The 17508-nt window shown below is 36.7% G+C and overlaps 3 protein-coding genes across 7 annotated transcripts; 2 read left to right on the top strand and 1 right to left on the bottom strand.

Moving 5' to 3' along the window:
- Positions 1–6: 6 nt before the first annotated feature.
- Positions 7–3927, bottom strand: LOC113208892 (uncharacterized). Of its 3 annotated transcripts, none has more exons than XM_026426138.2 (4): positions 3659–3927; positions 3372–3562; positions 3204–3295; positions 7–3071 (listed from the first exon to the last, which is right to left on the bottom strand). In XM_026426138.2, exons 1-4 carry the CDS (start codon positions 3752–3754, stop codon positions 241–243), a joined length of 3210 nt encoding a protein of 1069 aa, XP_026281923.2. In that variant the 5' UTR covers positions 3755–3927; the 3' UTR covers positions 7–240. The 3 variants fall into 3 exon arrangements, with proteins under 3 accessions (XP_026281923.2, XP_026281925.2, XP_026281922.2); XM_026426140.2 differs by having other exon boundaries at positions 7–2996; XM_026426137.2 differs by having other exon boundaries at positions 7–3295.
- A 148-nt stretch (positions 3928–4075) lies between these two features.
- Positions 4076–10878, top strand: LOC113208911 (histone-lysine N-methyltransferase SETDB1). The gene is made up of 24 exons (XM_052269030.1): positions 4076–4094; positions 4222–4346; positions 4439–5343; positions 5425–5536; positions 5662–5805; positions 5889–5986; positions 6066–6245; positions 6323–6532; positions 6609–6850; positions 7007–7206; positions 7300–7508; positions 7619–7685; positions 7770–7900; positions 7984–8132; positions 8208–8412; positions 8509–8676; positions 8757–8899; positions 9009–9189; positions 9408–9543; positions 9630–9741; positions 9830–9885; positions 9968–10045; positions 10228–10391; positions 10478–10878. Exons 3-24 carry the CDS (start codon positions 4444–4446, stop codon positions 10682–10684), a joined length of 4092 nt encoding a protein of 1363 aa, XP_052124990.1. The 5' UTR covers positions 4076–4094; positions 4222–4346; positions 4439–4443; the 3' UTR covers positions 10685–10878.
- Positions 10879–11232: 354 nt separating this feature from the next.
- Positions 11233–17001, top strand: LOC113208912 (nicastrin). 3 transcript variants are annotated; one of them, XR_008011309.1, is made up of 14 exons: positions 11233–11381; positions 11838–11936; positions 12012–12135; positions 12230–12494; positions 12575–12722; positions 12805–13062; positions 13149–13381; positions 13467–13639; positions 13744–13927; positions 14012–14233; positions 14318–14432; positions 14789–14981; positions 15917–16021; positions 16444–17001. XR_008011309.1 is itself a non-coding variant. In XM_026426165.2 (14 exons), exons 1-13 carry the CDS (start codon positions 11318–11320, stop codon positions 16000–16002), a joined length of 2145 nt encoding a protein of 714 aa, XP_026281950.1. In that variant the 5' UTR covers positions 11233–11317; the 3' UTR covers positions 16003–16021; positions 16444–17001. The 3 variants fall into 3 exon arrangements, 2 of the variants coding, with proteins under 2 accessions (XP_026281950.1, XP_026281951.1); XM_026426165.2 differs by having other exon boundaries at positions 15936–16021; XM_026426166.2 differs by lacking the exon at positions 15917–16021.
- The last annotated feature ends 507 nt before the right edge of the window (positions 17002–17508 follow it).

The raw sequence follows: 17508 nt of genomic DNA, 5'->3' as shown, positions 1-17508 counted from the left end.
TGGTTTGTAGAGATAGTAATTACTTTACTTTTTAAACAATAAAAGGAAAGAACATCAGTTCAGAAGCATTTTTTAAAAGTCCCTTAACAAACAGTATAAAATGAAGTATAACTAAAACAGTTCCATCCAGTCTGATCACAATCTTAATTGTGGGAGTCAAGGGAAGCAGCATTGCAAGCAATAACTATCCCATTTCCCTTATCAAGCTTTACATAATAAAGAAAAATTCCACATTGTGTACTACCTCATTCTTTTCACAGATCTTTGCTTTGTCGCTTTTCTTGGGGACTTGTGTGGCAAGTATGAATCATCAGAGTCTGTCCTCATTGAACTCTCCTCAGAATCTCCAGAAAATTCACAATCCAGCAAACTATCATCACTAAACCGTCTTTTTCTGGATTCACGTTCACTGAAATATAAGGGTCTTGCCACATACTCTTTGGAAAGCAAACAGTTGCTTTGCTTTTGTGTGTTGTTTGGTAAATTTATAGTCTTTTCAGAACAAAAAGCAAAAGTATTTGTCGAAGCTTGTGCAGGGCAACTTGGAGATTTACTAGAATTGTCAGTAGGTGTAACAGAACTACCATCACTGTTTGAAAGGTTCATCAGTGATCTTGGTTTACGTCTGTGTCTAATAACAACAACACTCTCTTCTGTAGTTGTTTTTGGATTCGTAGCATCCTTTTCTGAAGACTTGTTCTCTGGGCTACACTTTGTAGAGATAAAAGGGGAATGGTTTTTAGAGCAACTAGGCTGTACAGTAGTTATGGCTTCATCGTGAATTTTGCTTTTTTCCCCAGAATGTCTTGAAGGTTTTTCTTCAGGTTCGGGTGATGATTCTCCAAACAAATCTGCCATTCTTTGAGAGTATGACTTGGATTTTGTATTTTGTTTTTCTTTTTCATTTCCATTCGGTCGTTTGCTATTGATAGTTGCAGATTTAGTTTTCTTCTGCTCCTGATACCTTTCATTTTTCATTTCTTGAACTCTCCGACTACTTCGTCGGATAAATTCAGAGCTCTGTGCATTTCTGGTTCTGTAACCATCTTGCTTGGTCCTCCGCCTCTGGGGACTAAGACTTCGTGATCGTCGGTCCCGCAAACGAATACGGATTTTATCTTGATGAGAGAGGCGTTCAATTCTCCCACTTCTACCACTGAGTAGCTCTGAAGGACTGCGTCTCTCGGGCAAATGAGAGAATGATTTCACAGATGATAAGTGTCTGCTGCTATACACTGAACGTTGATAGTGGTATGATCGAGATTCCACTGAAAGCCTGTTTTCATAACTGTCAGTTTTCTTCAAAGGAGTCTTCTTAAATTTATGGTCTGGCATCTTGCTGCCGATAGAACTTGCTGTATTTTTCATATTTACTTCTTGTTTTGCAATGCAATGTGAAGGGCTGCCTGTATCCGTAGGATCTACAAGATGTAATACAACTGACTTAGCTCTTCGACGAGGTTTGAATGGACACTGTATAAAAAGATTTTCATTTGACCAGCAAGGCTTGTTTATATTTTCAGATAATTGTTTTAAAGTTGGAATCTCTCCTTGACTGTTTTTAGAAAGATTTAGATTGGGTTGACTGTCCACCTTTTTTAATAGCAACACATCTTCCGAACCTTTTGCAGTCTCTTCTTGACTGTTCTTAATAATATTTAGATTGGGTTGACTGTCCACCTTTTTTAATAGCAACACATCTTCCGAACCTTTTGCAGTCTCTTCTTGACTGTTCTTAATAATATTTAGATTGGGTTGACTGTCCACCTTTTTTAATAGAAACGCATCTTCTGTATCTTTTGCAGTATCTCCTCGAGAGTTTCTAGTAAGATTAAGGGGTCGATTGTCCCCCTTCTTTAATGGAAACACATCTTCTGTACCTTTAGCAGTATCTCCTTGACAGCTTTTAGTAAGATTTAGGGGTTGATTGTCCACATTTTTTAATAGAAACACATCTTCTTTACCTTTGGACACACAATGTGTGCTCTGATTTTTCATTGGGGTTGGTGGTGGCGAAGTCAAAGGTAAGGGTGGTAGAGGCTTAGGAGCTTCATTGGGTAGTGGAGGCTGAAAACATATTTGCCCAGTTGAACTAATTTTATCCGCAAAGTCTTCTTTTTCTGATGGTAAAGCTGGTAAGTCTACAGATGGTTGAGTGGAAGGTTCAACTCTTTCTGATAAACCCTGGAGGACAATTTTTTGACTTGTAGAGTCACATTCCACATTAACTGAGCAACTTTGGGACTGGTCTGGCACTGAGGTTTTTAAGTGGTGTAAACCATGTACATTCTTTTCAATTGGAGGTGGCACGATGGCTACTTCAACTGGACTGTTGAGATTAATACTAGACTTTAAAGATTCACTCATGCTGGAAGCCAAGATTTTGGAGGGACTGTTTCCTAAAAGACTGCTTTTAGGCACAGTGCAGTTTTCAGAGTTTGCACTTTGGTAAGCCCCACTTGAAAAATGGGAGTTTATCTTGGGCTTCATTGCATCAGGACTTTGAGATATGTGGGAAGCAGTTGAAGGTTCTTGACGATTATCATTCTTTAGTAGCTTGGACAGGGTTGCCCCCATTTCCCTTATTGAAGGTATGCCTGAAATGCAATTTAGCCTAGGTTCACTTGTTTTATTTTCAGGCACAATTTCTTTATCTTCTATCTTGCACTGGTCTTTTGTTCCTAGTCTTTCAAAGACACTCTTCTTCAGAGGGGCTTTAACTTCTTGGATTTTATCCTTTTCTTTATTTTTTGGTGGTACCACACTTTCCTTGTTGACAGGAGGCTTCTCTTCAGACAGAATACTGAATTCTGGTATTTTCCTTTTTTTAGGGATTGTCTTAATGGGACTTTGCGTCTTATTTTCGTTTGAAGTTTGGCTTTGCTTTTCTCTTAGTAAAGAACATTCCTGAGCAAGAGCTTTATCAAGAACTAAATTGTTTGAGAAGTTAGTAGATGATGGCAGACCAACATCAATTTGGTGAGATACATCCCTCCCTGAAACAGATGAAGTTCTGGATTGCTGTATGTCTGGTTTCGACACATCGTCAGTCATAGGAGTGCATTTGTTTCCTGCAGCAAATAATGGCAGGCCAGAACATGAGTTTTGTTTGGAAACATCAACTTCATTTGTATTAGGCAAACTAATAGTTGAAGTTAATGATTGATGAGTAGAATGCTGCAACTCTGGTTTAGAAATATTACCTTCATTTGCAGAAGGCATATTTCTTTCAGACACAGTTGGCTGACTGACATTACGCTTTTTGGCAGTTCGTCGAAAAGCTAAGTTGTCCAATCTGAAAAATTAACATTGTTTAAACCACAAACTATTTACAGCTGATCTGCTTAGAATTTGCCTAGGTATATACTTACTCTCGATAAAGTTCAGCAATTTTGGTATCTTTGCGTTTTACTTCAGCTGCAGCAGTTTTGTAGAGAACTGATATGTTGCATGAAATACTTAAGTTTTCAGCAATTAGTTTTTCATTGTGACTACGTAACTGTTCTAAGTCAGACTGTAGTTTCTGAAGTTTCATTTTCATGGCTTCACATTCTTCATTTTGCTGTAAAACAAAGAAAATGTAAAAAATAAAAAATGTGATCGTATTTAGAGAGGAAAAAAATCAACGGCCAATTACACCATAAATAATCACACGTACTTGTTTGGTATTCGCTGTGTGACAGTTCTCCTCTTCTAAATCAGCATAGAGATCGAAATCATCGCCATCATCCGATGGAGTAGGAGTAACACTCATTTTCTAGCGTAGCAATTCTAATATATTGCCTTTGGGATTTGGGAACAGTTTCAAATCACGTATAAAAGTTAAACTAGTAATTCGAAATTCAATTCAAAAGACAGGCACCGAAACGGAGACATGGAGACATAACCAAGAAATGGCGGAGCGGAGGTAAACAAAGACAAAAGACGGTTGTGTTGTGCTCTGTGTTTTTGTTTTTCTTGTGCTTGTACAACTACAAGGCGGTGAGGCAATCAGTACCGACAGAAGGCGGAGAATGATGTAAACATCAATTTGCCGTCGCTACCGCTGACCGCTGTCCCTCATGATTTTGTTTTTTAAAAAGAAATTTACAAATGTATGGTAGTAATGCTTATTTTTGCGGATGCTTTCGTACTTAGAACTTCGCATTCCGTCGTAGGCGGCGACCTGTGGCTACCTCTGTGTCTCATTAAATTCTATCACTTTATTTTGGTTTGAATTAGACAGCAAGGTTATGTTAAACGTTTGAAGACTTAAAAGTTCTGAAGATGGTGCCTACATTTGTTCAAATATCATTTTCACAGTTTTAAACCTGAATAAATTGTACTTTTCGTCGTAAATTTCACGTGTAAGTAACTGAGCTAACCTTGCTATCAGTGTACACAGTGTAGTTTTTCTCTCTTTAATCTCTCTCAATTTTCACGTTTCTGTACTTTTTAGGAAAAATGGAGGTGGATCTGACAAGTGACGATGAAATTGCTCCTGCCCCTAAAGTTGTCGCACCAGTCTCGGCTAAACTCTCGACAGCAGTAAAACCATCTACAGTTGAAACTGTTGACCTGTCTGATGATGACGACATTATATTTGAAACAAATGCAGCACCACAATCAAAGCTTAATACACCCCCAGCCGTTAATGTCTCCAGTAAACCTGATCTTCTTAAAAAGGGGCCCCCTAAGGTATTTGGAACTCAAACTCCGGACAAAGTTATGGAAGTGGATGATGATGATGACATCATTGAAGTTGTTGAACCCCCTAAAAGTCACCCCCTAAAAAGTACCCCAAAACCCAAATCTTCTAGTGAAGTTCTACCAGTCAAGACTGCAACTGGTATAAACAAGTTGACTGCTGAACCCAAGGTACCTTCCACTGATGTTGATATGGATGACATCATTGAAGTAATAGATTCACCTGATCCTCAGAAAAGTGATAAAACAGGTTTTTCCAAAGAAAAGTCAATTTCAGTACAGAAGCCAGTGACATCAAATGTTATCAAAGCTGGTCAACAGTTGAAAGAGACAAGCGGAAGTAAACCTGCAGATGGCAATGTTACTGAAGAAGAGGTGTCATCACATGCTAAATCAAAGAAAAATGCTGAAGTTGGGACTGAGAGAGACTCTGAAGAAATTTCCTCCAAAATAAGGAAAGAGGGTGAAAGATATGTTGTAGATATAACAGGATCCAAGAAAAAAATAGAAAACAATTGTTTGAACTTGAAATGCCAATCCGGTGAAGATTTGGCCAGTGCTCCTATGTTTGTGATAAGTTATTATGGTTGTAAACTGAAAAAGGGAAAATATGAAGTGTGTGCTGTATGTTTTGACGATGCAATGGATCATTACCAGGTATAGAAAGCTTTTACTACTTTCAACTCAATTTCATCTTTTTGATCAAAATGCTAACAAGAGTTTCTCACTTCTTGTCAGAATCTTGGAAAAAGATTGGTTCTTCATCAACCTCTATTGTCATACGATGATTTTCCTGTAAATGACATTCAAGTGGTTGATCTTGAACCTGACGAAGAGACATCAGATCCTGGTTGGTTGTTAAAACTTCCTCACTCTTAATTTTGTGTTATATAATCTACTTAACACTCAAATTTTACAATTGGAGTACGTTTGGTATGCTTTTCTCCACCTCTTTATGTGTTTTAAACTTTTCAGAGGATCCTCTTCCTTTTTCACTGCTGAAGGATGTGGAAGACAGTTTAGAAGAAGTGCTGAAAGAGTCTTTGTCAAAGTATGATCTGGATTACCAGATAAAAGAAGCTACTGGAATACTTACAGAAAAGATGACTTCCCTTGAATGTAAGTTTTTCAATATTAATATGCCGCTGTTGTCATCTCTTTGGGTATCAGAAACTAATAATTCACATTATTATTTCGGTTAGTGGAAGGCAAGAAGATCGAAGACAACTACGATGATCTACAGAAGGAAATTGATTCTATGCGCCGCATGGTTTACAAATGCCATGACCCTCTGCGAAGGGTAAGTGTCTAATGCTTATTGTGCCCATATGGTTTCTATTGTGCCTTTTTGTAAAATAATAATTTAAAATAATTTTCAGGAGCTCCCAAGTCTTGAGTTAACAGCTTACACTCCTCCCGCATCTTATTGTATGCTAGGGCCTCCACAACCATTCCTGCGGCCCCCAACACAATATCCGGGGCCCCAGAGGGGTGTTGCAATGAAGAAAGTCACTCAGGCCTCCTCTCTGCAACCACCTGCAGCTCTGCGTGATGGACCTGTGAGTGTATTGCGCATATCAAAGCATTGCATCATTTTATTAGACAGTGATTAATATTCTGTTTTTCTTCATATCAGAGCCAAGAAGTTGTAGCAATATCAGAACAGATGAATATACCAAATTTACCCTCATCTCTCTTGCCTCCAATTGGACCGCTTGTTCGACCTAAACCGCGAGCTAATGACATTGTCTATGTCATGAAAATGAGTTTTTTTGGTGTTTGGCTCAAAGGCCGTGTTATGGAAGTTCAACAAATCAACAATACTTCAGGGCCCGCAACTCTCTCTGTATGTAATCTAAATAACCTTGTAATTTGTTGTTCTGTTTATGTGTCCAAATTAATCCAACTTTTGTTTTCCTTAGATGCCTCAAACCATCTATAAAGTGAAAATGGAAGTTCAAGGATTTCGATCCAAATTTTTTATCAAATCTGTACCTGGTCGTCACCTAGCATATCCTAACCCTGCACAAGTTCGTCTTGTTGTTGGTACTCGTGTTATTGCCATTTTCCAAGAAGATGATAGCAACAGCCAAAAGCAAACCAAAGGAGGTTCATATTATTCTGGATTGATTGCTGAACCACCAAAGTCAAATAACAGTTATAGGTAAGAGCAAATTATTAACTGTGCATACTCTTGCACATATAAGCTGTAAACTTGTCCTTATACCTATGATGATGATGAAGAAGAAGAAGAACATATTCTTTTCTTTCTGACAACAACTTTGGTCTAATATTTTCCATTGAAATTTTTTTTTCTCAGGTATTTGGTATTTTTTGATGATGGCTATGCACAGTACGTTCCTCACAATAAAATCCTAGTAGTTTGTGAAAGTTCTCGTAACGTTGTTGATGACATACATCCAGATTCTCGTGAATTTATTCGTAAATATTTGGACAAGTACCCAGAACGCCCAATGGTAAAACTTGCTGCCAACCAAGTAGTTAAAACAGAATGGAATGGTAAACCGGTTTATTTAAAATACATTTATAGTATAGACAGTATGATTGAAATAATTGTCATTGTAATAATTAATAATCCAATTTTTTGGGCAGGTAAATGGTGGATTGCGAGAGTAGTGGAAGTTGACGGGTCACTAGTCAAGATGAGTTTTGATGCTGATAAGCGCACTGAATGGATTTATAGAGGTTCCACTCGATTGGCTCCTTTGTACAACACAGAAATGGCTCAACTTCAGGCTCGGCAAGACACTGCTGCTGGCACAGGCTCAATTAGTAGAATGCGTGGAATGGGTGTGCGGAGGGTAAGTTTTCTGCCATTCCTGAATGGTTCTGATTACCATCATTTACATGAAACTGTTCTAGATAGATACAGGGTACCATGGTTTTCTTTCAACTCAAAATTTGTCTGTAGGAAAATAAGCCTTATGTGGAATACACTCGAAATGTTGGTGCTGAAGATGAACCTAATGAACCTCTTGGTAAATTTTTAATGATTTAAATTTAACATTTATATTTGTTTTCTTTGATTTACCTCAAAGTTTTGTTGTTTTGTTCTTTTGCAGTTTCGGCTCCGACTACTGTACGAGCTGTTGCTAAAAAGAGTACATCTAAGAAACAAGAAACTACTCCTTCCCCTGCCTCCCCAATAAAATCTTTTGGATCCTTGATCCCTCAAAATGTTGGTGATGTCAAGGTATTTATGCTATCACTGTTGATGTTATCCGCAATCATAGTTTCTAGATGGATCTCTCTCTCTCATTTCTTTCTTGTTTGCAGGAGTTGCAACTGCCTAAAGGTGCCCCTATGCCAAAACGTTATCAAGCCCACAACTGTAATCATAATTGTATAGACTGGGTAAAATATGATCCTTTAAAAACAAAGGGATACAATCCTTTATCAATACCTCTGTATTGTGGATGGCAGAGGTAAGTTGATTAAAAACAGAAACGCTTTTTTTAGACATTCTTTGAGTCATGTACTTACTGCATTTTTATGAACAGGGAACTGCCAAAATTCAGAAAAAAGAGTACCATCATGTACACAGCTCCATGTGGAAGAAGGTTACGCAACATGGAAGAGCTCCACAAATATTTACGTCTTTGTAGATCTGCCATGTCAGTTGACTTGTTTGACTTTGACTTTTGGGTAAACGCCCTCTCCGAATTCACTCTCACAGACAAAGTCAAAAAGTTTATGGTTCAAGATGTAAGTAAATGGTTTTTCCTTAATTGCGGAATCAAATGCATGTATACCTTAAGTATAAATTTTATCATGTAGTCATGATGTACTTTTTTTTTTCAGGACATGTCGCATGGAAAAGAAAATGTAAAGATACCTCTTATTAACTATGTGGACTACCAACTGCCAAGTAATTTGCAGTATGAGACTCAACGGAAACCTTATGAGGGTGTTCACCTTAATACTGATGCAAATTTTCTTTGCGGCTGTGATTGCACTGATGATTGCCAGGTTGGTAATTTTGAAATCTATTTCTGCCACTTCTACCAGTTTGATGGATAGCTTTTTGTATGAAACTTAACACCTCACAGGACAAAGATAAGTGTGCATGCTGGCAACTCACCATTCAAGGGTCCTCATTGTGTCCTGGTGGTGTGGTTGACCCAAATGTTGGGTACTACTACAAAAGATTGCAGGAACGAGTTATCACTGGAATTTATGAGTGCAATCAACAGTAAGAGATTTAATTAAATGAATATAGTGTTTGAAAGTTAATTTACTTCCCTAAGTTTATTTATGTAGTGTTTGTTTTCATAACAAAACTCTTATTTAAATTTTAACAGATGCAAGTGTTCAAAAAGAACCTGCTTGAATAGAGTTGTGCAACATCCATTACAGCTCAAATTGCAGTTGTTTAAAACTCCAAATAAAGGATGGGGTCTTCGTTGTGTAAATGATATCCCAAAGGGAACATTTATTTGTATTTATGCTGGCTATCTTTATACTGAACAGACTGCAAACAAGGTATGTGTACTAACTCTAACCAGTCTTCTGTATACATATTACTGTATTTACCCGTAAATAAGCCGCCCCCGCTTATAAGCCGACTCTCTTCTCGCGAGGTGTCGAGTTACGGTTTTGAGGCCCGCGAAACCGTTCTAAAAGGGTCGGCTTATTTGCGGGTAAATAGGGTATTGAAATTAAAGAGGATTTTTGAAAAATCAAATCTTTTTAAAATTTAGATTGGAGAAGAAGATGGTGATGACTATCTAGCAGAATTAGATTACATAGAAGTGGTGGAGCGTATGAAGGAAGATTATGAGAGTGATGTTGAGGATGAATTCCCTGAGGAGGATGAACCTGCCTCTAAGTCTCGATGTATGTTATAGAATTTTATCCAAACAATATCTTATTCCTTATTATTTTTGCTTACCGGTATAATTTTTCTTTTTTTTTCTTTTCAGATAATGATAATGATAATAGAGTGAGTAAAAGTAAAAATAAAGATGATGTGGATGCAGATTTCAGAAGTGCGTGGAAATCTTCTTGTGACAGTGGCTCAGATGATACTATCAGGTAAATTTTTTGAAAAGTCTTCAGTTTGACAATAACAGTAGATGTGTAAGTTTATTCCCATTTCTTCTAACTTGCTGAAAATTTATAGGTCCCGCTTAAGAAAACGAAGTGCAGCTGAACTTGAATCAGCTGATGACAAAAATAGTAATGTTTCATTTTATTTTAATATTTATTGTACCTTAGTTTATTCTCCCTGATGCTAAATATCTGTCTTTCTTCTGCAAAGGTGAGAAGTCGACCAAAAGACGAGAATCCTCGCGAGGTGGTAGTACTGGGGATGATGGAAGTGATGATGAAAAACTTGGTAAGATACTAACCTCGTAATTTTTCTATCTAGAATTCTTATTAAAGATTTAGTAACAGGTGTTTTGAAAGCTGTTGCATACTGTTAAGTTTGACAGTTTGATTTCATGGGAAATTTAAATGTTTAAGATTTAAAAATTATGGGTATCATATGCATATTGACATGCAGACTTTTTTTTACAGAGCGTCAACCATCCAGCTTCACTCCTAAACCTTTGAAGAAACCAGGCTCATCTTTTGAAGAACCCATCCATCGCTTTCAGTCTGTTCGAAAATTTTACGGCCCAAATGAAAGGGTTTACATAATGGATGCCAACAAAGTTGGCAATATTGGGCGTTATCTGAACGTAAGTCAATTTAGAATTATTTTTAATTTTATTTTATAGTAAATCCAACAGAAGTTAACACTGGTAATTTACTTTTCTTCCTCTAGCACTCTTGCAGTCCAAATGTTTTTGTTCAAAATGTGTTTGTTGATACACATGATCTCCGTTTTCCATGGGTTGCCTTCTTTGCTTTGACTTACATTAAAGCAGGTTCAGAGTTAACCTGGGATTACAATTATGATGTAGGCAGTGTGCCAGGGAAAACAATCATATGTGAATGTGGCAGTATTGAATGCCGAGGACGATTGTTGTGAAAATTGTGAAAATGTTACCTAATTTATTTACTTATTTGATCTGTTTCAAGATCTAATTGGGTCTAGTTGTATTTTAGATAAACTGTATTAAGTAAAGATTCCTTTCTCATTCTGTTATCTCTTTTATTTTATTGTTAAACAATTCTTTTTTTAAAAAAAAACAGAGGTTGAATAAATAAGAATCCTGACTGAGATTTTGAGGAAGTTTTTGAAGTTTTAACTTTAAATCCAAATTAAGGTTTACATTACACTACGCTATAGTCGTACCAAACGAGCACTAGTTTGGTCGTACTGACGAAAGAACAGCACAGTTGCCTATCTTCACCACACGTTTACCGTGCTGTTCGTCGTTCTTTCGACAGGAAGACGATGAAGACAATATACTGAAACCAAAAAAAAACAACTAAAACATGCTTGATCCCGGAGCATCAGCTGATCAGCCGACTCAAGACCGACTGCCGGGCCGGCTTGAAAACCGAACATCGGATCGGCCTATCCCACCTCGCTCTCCAGAATGGCAGACCTATGAGGGCAGAAGGGAGAACCAATTGTGTTTGTGTGTGTGTGTTGTGGTGTTGTGTGTGTTGTGTGTGTGTGTGTGGTAGGCGGCAGTAGCCGTCTAAGTCAGTCGAAATGTACTCACAATACATTTCCGTTTTAATATTTATATTTTCATCATTATTAAGTAATTGCAATGGTAAGAAAAAGTTGTACTTTTATTTTGTAACGGTTGTGTACTTGTGCTACTGTCATATTTCTGTTTGCCGATTTCTGTTCATGCATTGTCAGAATGACACTATATTTATTACTTTATAGTTAGATGTAACGTTAATTGGCTTGGGATTTATAACCAATACTAATGATCGGTATTATGCTTTCTCAAACCTTTTATTGTAGTTATGCCGTCGAATTACTTCATTTTAGTACCTAACCTAATAAAAATTCCCCTGACAGTTAGATTGTTTATCTATTATTCATTCGAATAGGAGGCGTTCTTTTATTCCCATGTATCTTCACTTGTAATCGTAAATTTTCTTGCTTTTCTTCCTTAATTAATCTAACTTTTGTCTGAAAATAATTAAAATATACCCTGTTGATGACATACCCCGATGATGCATTACTATACAATCTACTTTGATCTTCTTTTTACCAGTCAACAGTCAGCGGTTAAAAGAATCAATGTATGAAAATATTGACGGTTCATATGCCTGTTTTCGGCGTTTGAATGGCACACATCAGTTTGGATGCACATGTAAGCTTCTTGCATTTATGTTTTTTCCTCACGACTACATTCATTTTTAATAATTCCTCTGACTTCTTACTACAGCTGCTCGTTCAGGTAATGTTGGAGTTGTTCATATTATTGAAAACCAGTCTGATGTAGACTGGCTAGTAAAGGATGCCTTGGCACCACCATATGTTGCTGTAGTGCAGCCTGCTATGTTTTCAAAGTAAGTGATGTTACTTTGTGTTACTTTGTACTTAAAGCAAAATCTGTCAACTCTTTCATCATCAAGTACCATTTCATTCTTTCTTCTTTTGTAGATCTTTACTGCTATCTCTGCAGACCTCTGAAAAAGTAAATGGAGTGGCTGTAATAAACAATGGGTTTGTTGAAAGACCTGAATCATTTACACATGAAGATTCATGTCCTAATCGTTACTCCGGATTATCTCTACGGCTGGGTCAAACATGTGGTATTCAAGAGCAGAGTGTGTGGAATCCTAGTGGTACATCTATCCTTCTAATGGATTGGAAATTCCCCATCTTCTATGTCACAGACCAATCTCAAATTGACCATTTGTATAATGTCAGTGTTAACTTAACATTTTCACATCTTACATATTCTCTGATTAGCCTGTATCTGAAAATCCTTTTTTTATATTTCAGTGTTATAGAAAACATAATGTGGTTACTCACCCTGCTGACCAATTGGATAGAGCTTTGTGTGCCTTAGAACTTCGATCACACATGTTTGCATCTGGAAACTCTAAGAAATGCATACAGAGGAACTCATATAAGACTCTTTTCTCTCAAAGTAAGATACATCTAGTGTTGGAGGCCTGCTGTGAAACTTTTCTAACTGGCTCCAGTTAATTTAAGATTTATTTAATTTCCAGTGAGCTTTTGTGACCCACTTGGTGGACGAAATGTTTGGCAAACATTATTGCCTCGTTCAACTAAAAAGGAGTTCAGTCTACGGACTGAGAAGCAAATGGACAGTAATGGTTCTATAGCTGTACTAGCTGCTCGCATGGATTCAAACTCAATGTTTGATGGGTTGGTTCCAGCATCTGTAGGAGCAGTGACATCAATTGTAACTTTAATTGCTACTGCTGAACTTCTTCAAAAAATGATATCTCAATCAGATAGCTATGGTAAGGAAAGAAAATTTAAAATTTTTAAAGAAACAACACAGTTTTTTAAAAAAATTACTATTTATATTTTCCCCCTTTGATTACAGAAAATAATGTATTGTTCCTCTTGCTCTCTGGGGAATCTTATGATTATATTGGCTCCAGCCGAATTGTTTATGACATGAAGCAAGGAATTTTCCCAGTAATACCAGACCCATCTGTTGCCCAACCACCTCCAATAGGATTGCACCACATTGGGCCATTTATTGAGCTAAGCCAGCTGAGTAGGCCTAAGCCGGGTGAATCACTTCATGTACATCGGTTGAATGCATCCACTGAGGTATGACTTTATCTCGCCAGGAGGTTTTTGTCTGTCAGTTCTACACATCTAAATTATGGATCTAATTGTGAAATTCATGTAACAGACCAACAAGCTAATATCCAACCTTCAAAGATATGGTAAACATTGGGACATTCTATTCAAAGACTTACCCCCATCCAAAAATTTACCTCCAGCATCATTGCAAACTTTTCTGGCAGAAAAACCAGATATTCCGGGGATTATTTTAACAGAACATCCTATGCAATACACAAACCGGTGAGTCCTGTTTGCTTTCAAGTCTTACATGCAATTTAATTGCGCAATATATGGCATTGGTTAGACTATACACTTCGGAAATAATTGTAATATTTTCCTTACAGTTATTATCACAGTGTTTTTGATGACATCAATAACTTGAACTTCAAGTATGCTAATGGATCACAAGTACCTGATGATTCCATTCAATCATTCTTAACAAACTTGACAAACACTCTTGCAAACTCTCTATTTGAACATGTGTCTGGGAAGCCTTATCCTGGTGCTGCTCTTGCTGACCCTGCTCTGGTTTGAGTTCATTTTTAAAATTATTAATGAGTGTGTTAAGCAGCAATTATTCAGAATATCCTTTATCGTCAGTATTATTTTTAGGTGGATGAATTACTCTACTGTTATTTGGAGCAAAGCAATTGTTCCCTGTTTCAATCTGCTGGCAATTCAATCTCCCCTGCCAAGCCACTTTCATATTATGTTGGAGTTTCACATGTGCCAACGCCAGTGCCTGTGCTATCAGGCTCTGCCTTGGCATTGCTGACTGGCAGTCCAACATCTTATAATGAGACATATTGTCACAATAATGTATCTACTGACCAGGTAGGCACAATGTTTGTTTAGTTGTGCTTTGTTAACATTTTCTGTTTCACCTATGTCAAATTGTTTGTGTTAATCAAATTGCAGGTTTACCAGTACATTTGGGCAAGCTCCAAATGGAATGATTCAGCCAGCCCCAAAGTATGTCTCCAGACAACTATGAACTTTTCTGCTGCTGTTAGCCCTGCATTTGTTATTGAAGGTCAGCATTTGTCTCAGTTTTGGATTAATTAAACCTAATTATCCTCTTGTATCAAAACACTCTCAGGGTGGCTGCACAACCAGGAAGTCAGGGGAAACGTATTGGTCTGGGTAAAGTCAGAATAGTTGAACGCTAGTTAGTCTAAACGACACAGTCTTTCACCTTGTGTGTTTTTTGGTTATCAGTGACATTTTAAAGTTCTTTGTGGCAGAAAAGCTGCGCAGACGACATCTCAAAAGTTCTGGGAAATCGTGTTGAAAGTCAGGAAAATATTAGAGAATTTAAAAATTAAGATTGCATGGCCACCCTGACAGTAACAGCAATATGTCTCTATCTCTCTTCTACTCTTTTGGCAGGATATGACATGACCTCTGGTCAGTACAGCACTTGGACGGAGTCAGTGTGGCCAGAATTAACTGCTAAATTATTTATAAAGCCATCTTTCCGGCAAGAAGTTATGACTCTGTCTCTTGGAATAACTGTACTTGTACTGTCATTTGCTGGAGTTCTATTTATAAAAGTTCGCAAAGAAATTCTTTTCAGTCCGGGGTAAGTCTTTTCTGTTAAATAATAAAAGCATGGGAGAAATTTCTTTTGCAAGGCTGACATTGTTTATGTCCAATTGTTTCTTTTTACACTCTATCTCATTGTGTGCGTGGTGTGTGCGTTTGAGCGCTGCTTAGTGTTTTTGTTGATAAATAATAGTTATTTTTTGTAAAATTATATGGGGTTTCATGAGTTTATCTGTAAATATACAGATCACCTCTTCTAATAGCATGTCACTTTGCATGAATGAGGTATTAATTTTTATCCTATATGTTGATACATACTTCTGTGTTTGTGTACGTTGTATACACATACATACCTTTTTAAGTTTTAAAAAAATTTCTTCTTTTACATACTGTGTAAGATGTCTACTTTAAGGGCATGCATAACGGGTGCCTCAAACTTTGTTTGTCTGCAATCTGCTGTCAATTTGCTGTTTGCTTTTAAAGGAACCGGTTAGAGTTGTTTATACCAGACAGCGCGGCGCCAGTGTGATGTGTGATGGTTCAGCACCGTTCGCCCCCCTTGCACGCGCCAAGGGTCCATAATGCAATGCACAAATCACGCTAGAAGAGCCATCAAGATTTTAAAGTTATTTAGTTTAAATTTAATATATTATGCTTATTTAAACACACTCCTTGACATTTGAGTGACAATAGCAAACTGACAGGTCAGACTCAGTGGACACACAAAGTGTGACACCACTGAAATATCTTCCTAAATTTGTTCTGATGTGAACTTAAACACACAAATACAGAATGTCTAAACTCTTGCATGCAGATAAATCAAATACATAATTCTGAAGTATTGTTAACTACATTTGTTGCATGACATGTGTGAAGCTTTTACTGATTTTCACTGATTTTACATAATCAGACCAGTATAATTTTAGTTAAAATTATTGGCCTGTAACAGTAGACTGGTGTTTTCTTATGTAGTGGGCTACTGTCTGAACAGAGCGAGCACTGAAGATGAGCGAGCACCACTTATTGCCACCCAAGCCGTTGGTCAGGTGTTATGCTGAAAACTTGTGTGCACAGAAGGTAGGTTAAAGCCTAATTAAATGCAACCCTTCTCTTTTGTTTGCATGTACCTTTCTGCTTTTTTCCATTTGGAGATTGGTAGTACCTATATTGACTTGGATCTTGTTCTCACATGGATTAACCTCATAATGTATCTGTGATGGAGCTGTATTTGACTTCCAATGCCAATGATATGCTTCTTCCTTTGCTTTTTCTTCAATATGTGTCAGATTTGTTCCTGTGTATATTCATCAGGTTTTATTTTTTCATCCTGTCGTGACTTGTAATTATTTGTTTTTCTTACTCTGCATATTACATTATTGATTTCTTCCTCTTTTGTTTACTGGTTGTATGTTTATAATAATGTTTTTAGTGATCTCTTTTAGTGATGCTTTACTAGAATACAACTTTCACATTGATTTTCCTGTTTTTTCTATTTTCAGATTACCAAGCACATAGGAATACGCTGCAAACCAAATATCTATGGTCACATTCCATCAAAACTCCAATGTGGCTCAGTTGTAATGTCTTGTGTTAACATCTTACATTACATTAGCTCTGGGATAGAAAATGATGTTTGGTTTGCACCTCGGAAATAAAAGGCATTCTCTTTGCACAGAAAATTAATGTTCGGAGCAAAAAGAGCCAAGTCTTATGGTTGTGCAGGCATAGTTTTATTTATTTTTTCTGTGATGTCCTTCACTTAATTTTTTGTATTAATTTTAAAAAATTGATTTTTTAAATTGTAATTAATGTTTTTACTAAATTCTGAGCTAACATTTTTTTCACATTATGTGTCCCTACAATTAATCTATTTTGGTACTTTCTGATATGACAAATCATACCAGTTGGACAGTTCTTATTTGTCCAATTCCAAGGATATTTTATGGATGGAATTTGTTCTACTTTAATACTGCAAGTAATGCATCACCTTAAGAAACGACATAGTTCTAGTATTAATGCATTGTATTAGTTAAAATTCTATGATAACAAAAGAAAAAGACTGTTACTGTTAGTATGTATCACAGTTATAATCCATCTTTCCTTGAAGAAATGTATGATATATACAAGTTAAGCAAGTTATAAAATTCGTATATGTACTATGGAAGTAAAGTTTTGTCTTGGGAGGTGATTCTGTTAGTGAGTGAACTGAAAATACTTCTCCATTTGCAGCTGCTATGTAAAGAATTTTTTTGATTTAAGAAATCAATCAGCTGTTGGTTTGTAAACGATGTCCTGTGTAATTTAACGAGGTATGTGGTAAATCAACATTAAATTGTACTTTCAATTGTGATACCCAACATTTAAGTATTTGATGTAATCCAAGAAGTTATACTGAGAATTATTGTTAAATACTTCATCCTGTCTGTTCTGGAGAGTGTTGATACAATTTATCTAATCTGTGTGTTTTGAACTTGCTTCCTTTAAATCATCAGCCATAATATTAATAAGAGAAATTACAAATCGTCCAATTTCTTCCAGGTTTGTTTTATTTCTTCTCGTTGTTA

This window comes from Frankliniella occidentalis, unplaced genomic scaffold, assembly GCF_000697945.3.
Source record: "Frankliniella occidentalis isolate FOCC.00 unplaced genomic scaffold, Focc_3.1 Scaffold81, whole genome shotgun sequence".
In the NCBI taxonomy this organism is placed as follows: Eukaryota; Metazoa; Arthropoda; class Insecta; order Thysanoptera; family Thripidae; genus Frankliniella; species Frankliniella occidentalis.
This window is presented reverse-complemented; position numbering and strand designations above follow the sequence as displayed.

Bases quoted from the DNA above. Each gene is read 5' to 3' on its own strand.
- LOC113208892 (XM_026426137.2), bottom strand. From the start codon at position 3,754: ATGAGTGTTACTCCTACTCCATCGGATGATGGCGATGATTTCGATCTC. The intron at 3,563-3,658 runs GTACGTGTGATT...TTTGTTTTACAG, and splicing joins ACACAGCGAATACCAAACAA to CAAAATGAAGAATGTGAAGC. The intron at 3,296-3,371 runs GTAAGTATATAC...TTAATTTTTCAG, and splicing joins ATTGCTGAACTTTATCGAGA to ATTGGACAACTTAGCTTTTC.
- LOC113208911 (XM_052269030.1), top strand. From the start codon at position 4,444: ATGGAGGTGGATCTGACAAGTGACGATGAAATTGCTCCTGCCCCTAAA. The intron at 6,533-6,608 runs GTATGTAATCTA...TGTTTTCCTTAG, and splicing joins CAGGGCCCGCAACTCTCTCT to ATGCCTCAAACCATCTATAA. The intron at 7,509-7,618 runs GTAAGTTTTCTG...ATTTGTCTGTAG, and splicing joins GTGGAATGGGTGTGCGGAGG to GAAAATAAGCCTTATGTGGA.
- LOC113208912 (XM_026426165.2), top strand. From the start codon at position 11,318: ATGTACTCACAATACATTTCCGTTTTAATATTTATATTTTCATCATTA. The intron at 12,136-12,229 runs GTAAGTGATGTT...CTTCTTTTGTAG, and splicing joins CAGCCTGCTATGTTTTCAAA to ATCTTTACTGCTATCTCTGC. The intron at 12,723-12,804 runs GTAAGATACATC...TTTAATTTCCAG, and splicing joins TAAGACTCTTTTCTCTCAAA to TGAGCTTTTGTGACCCACTT.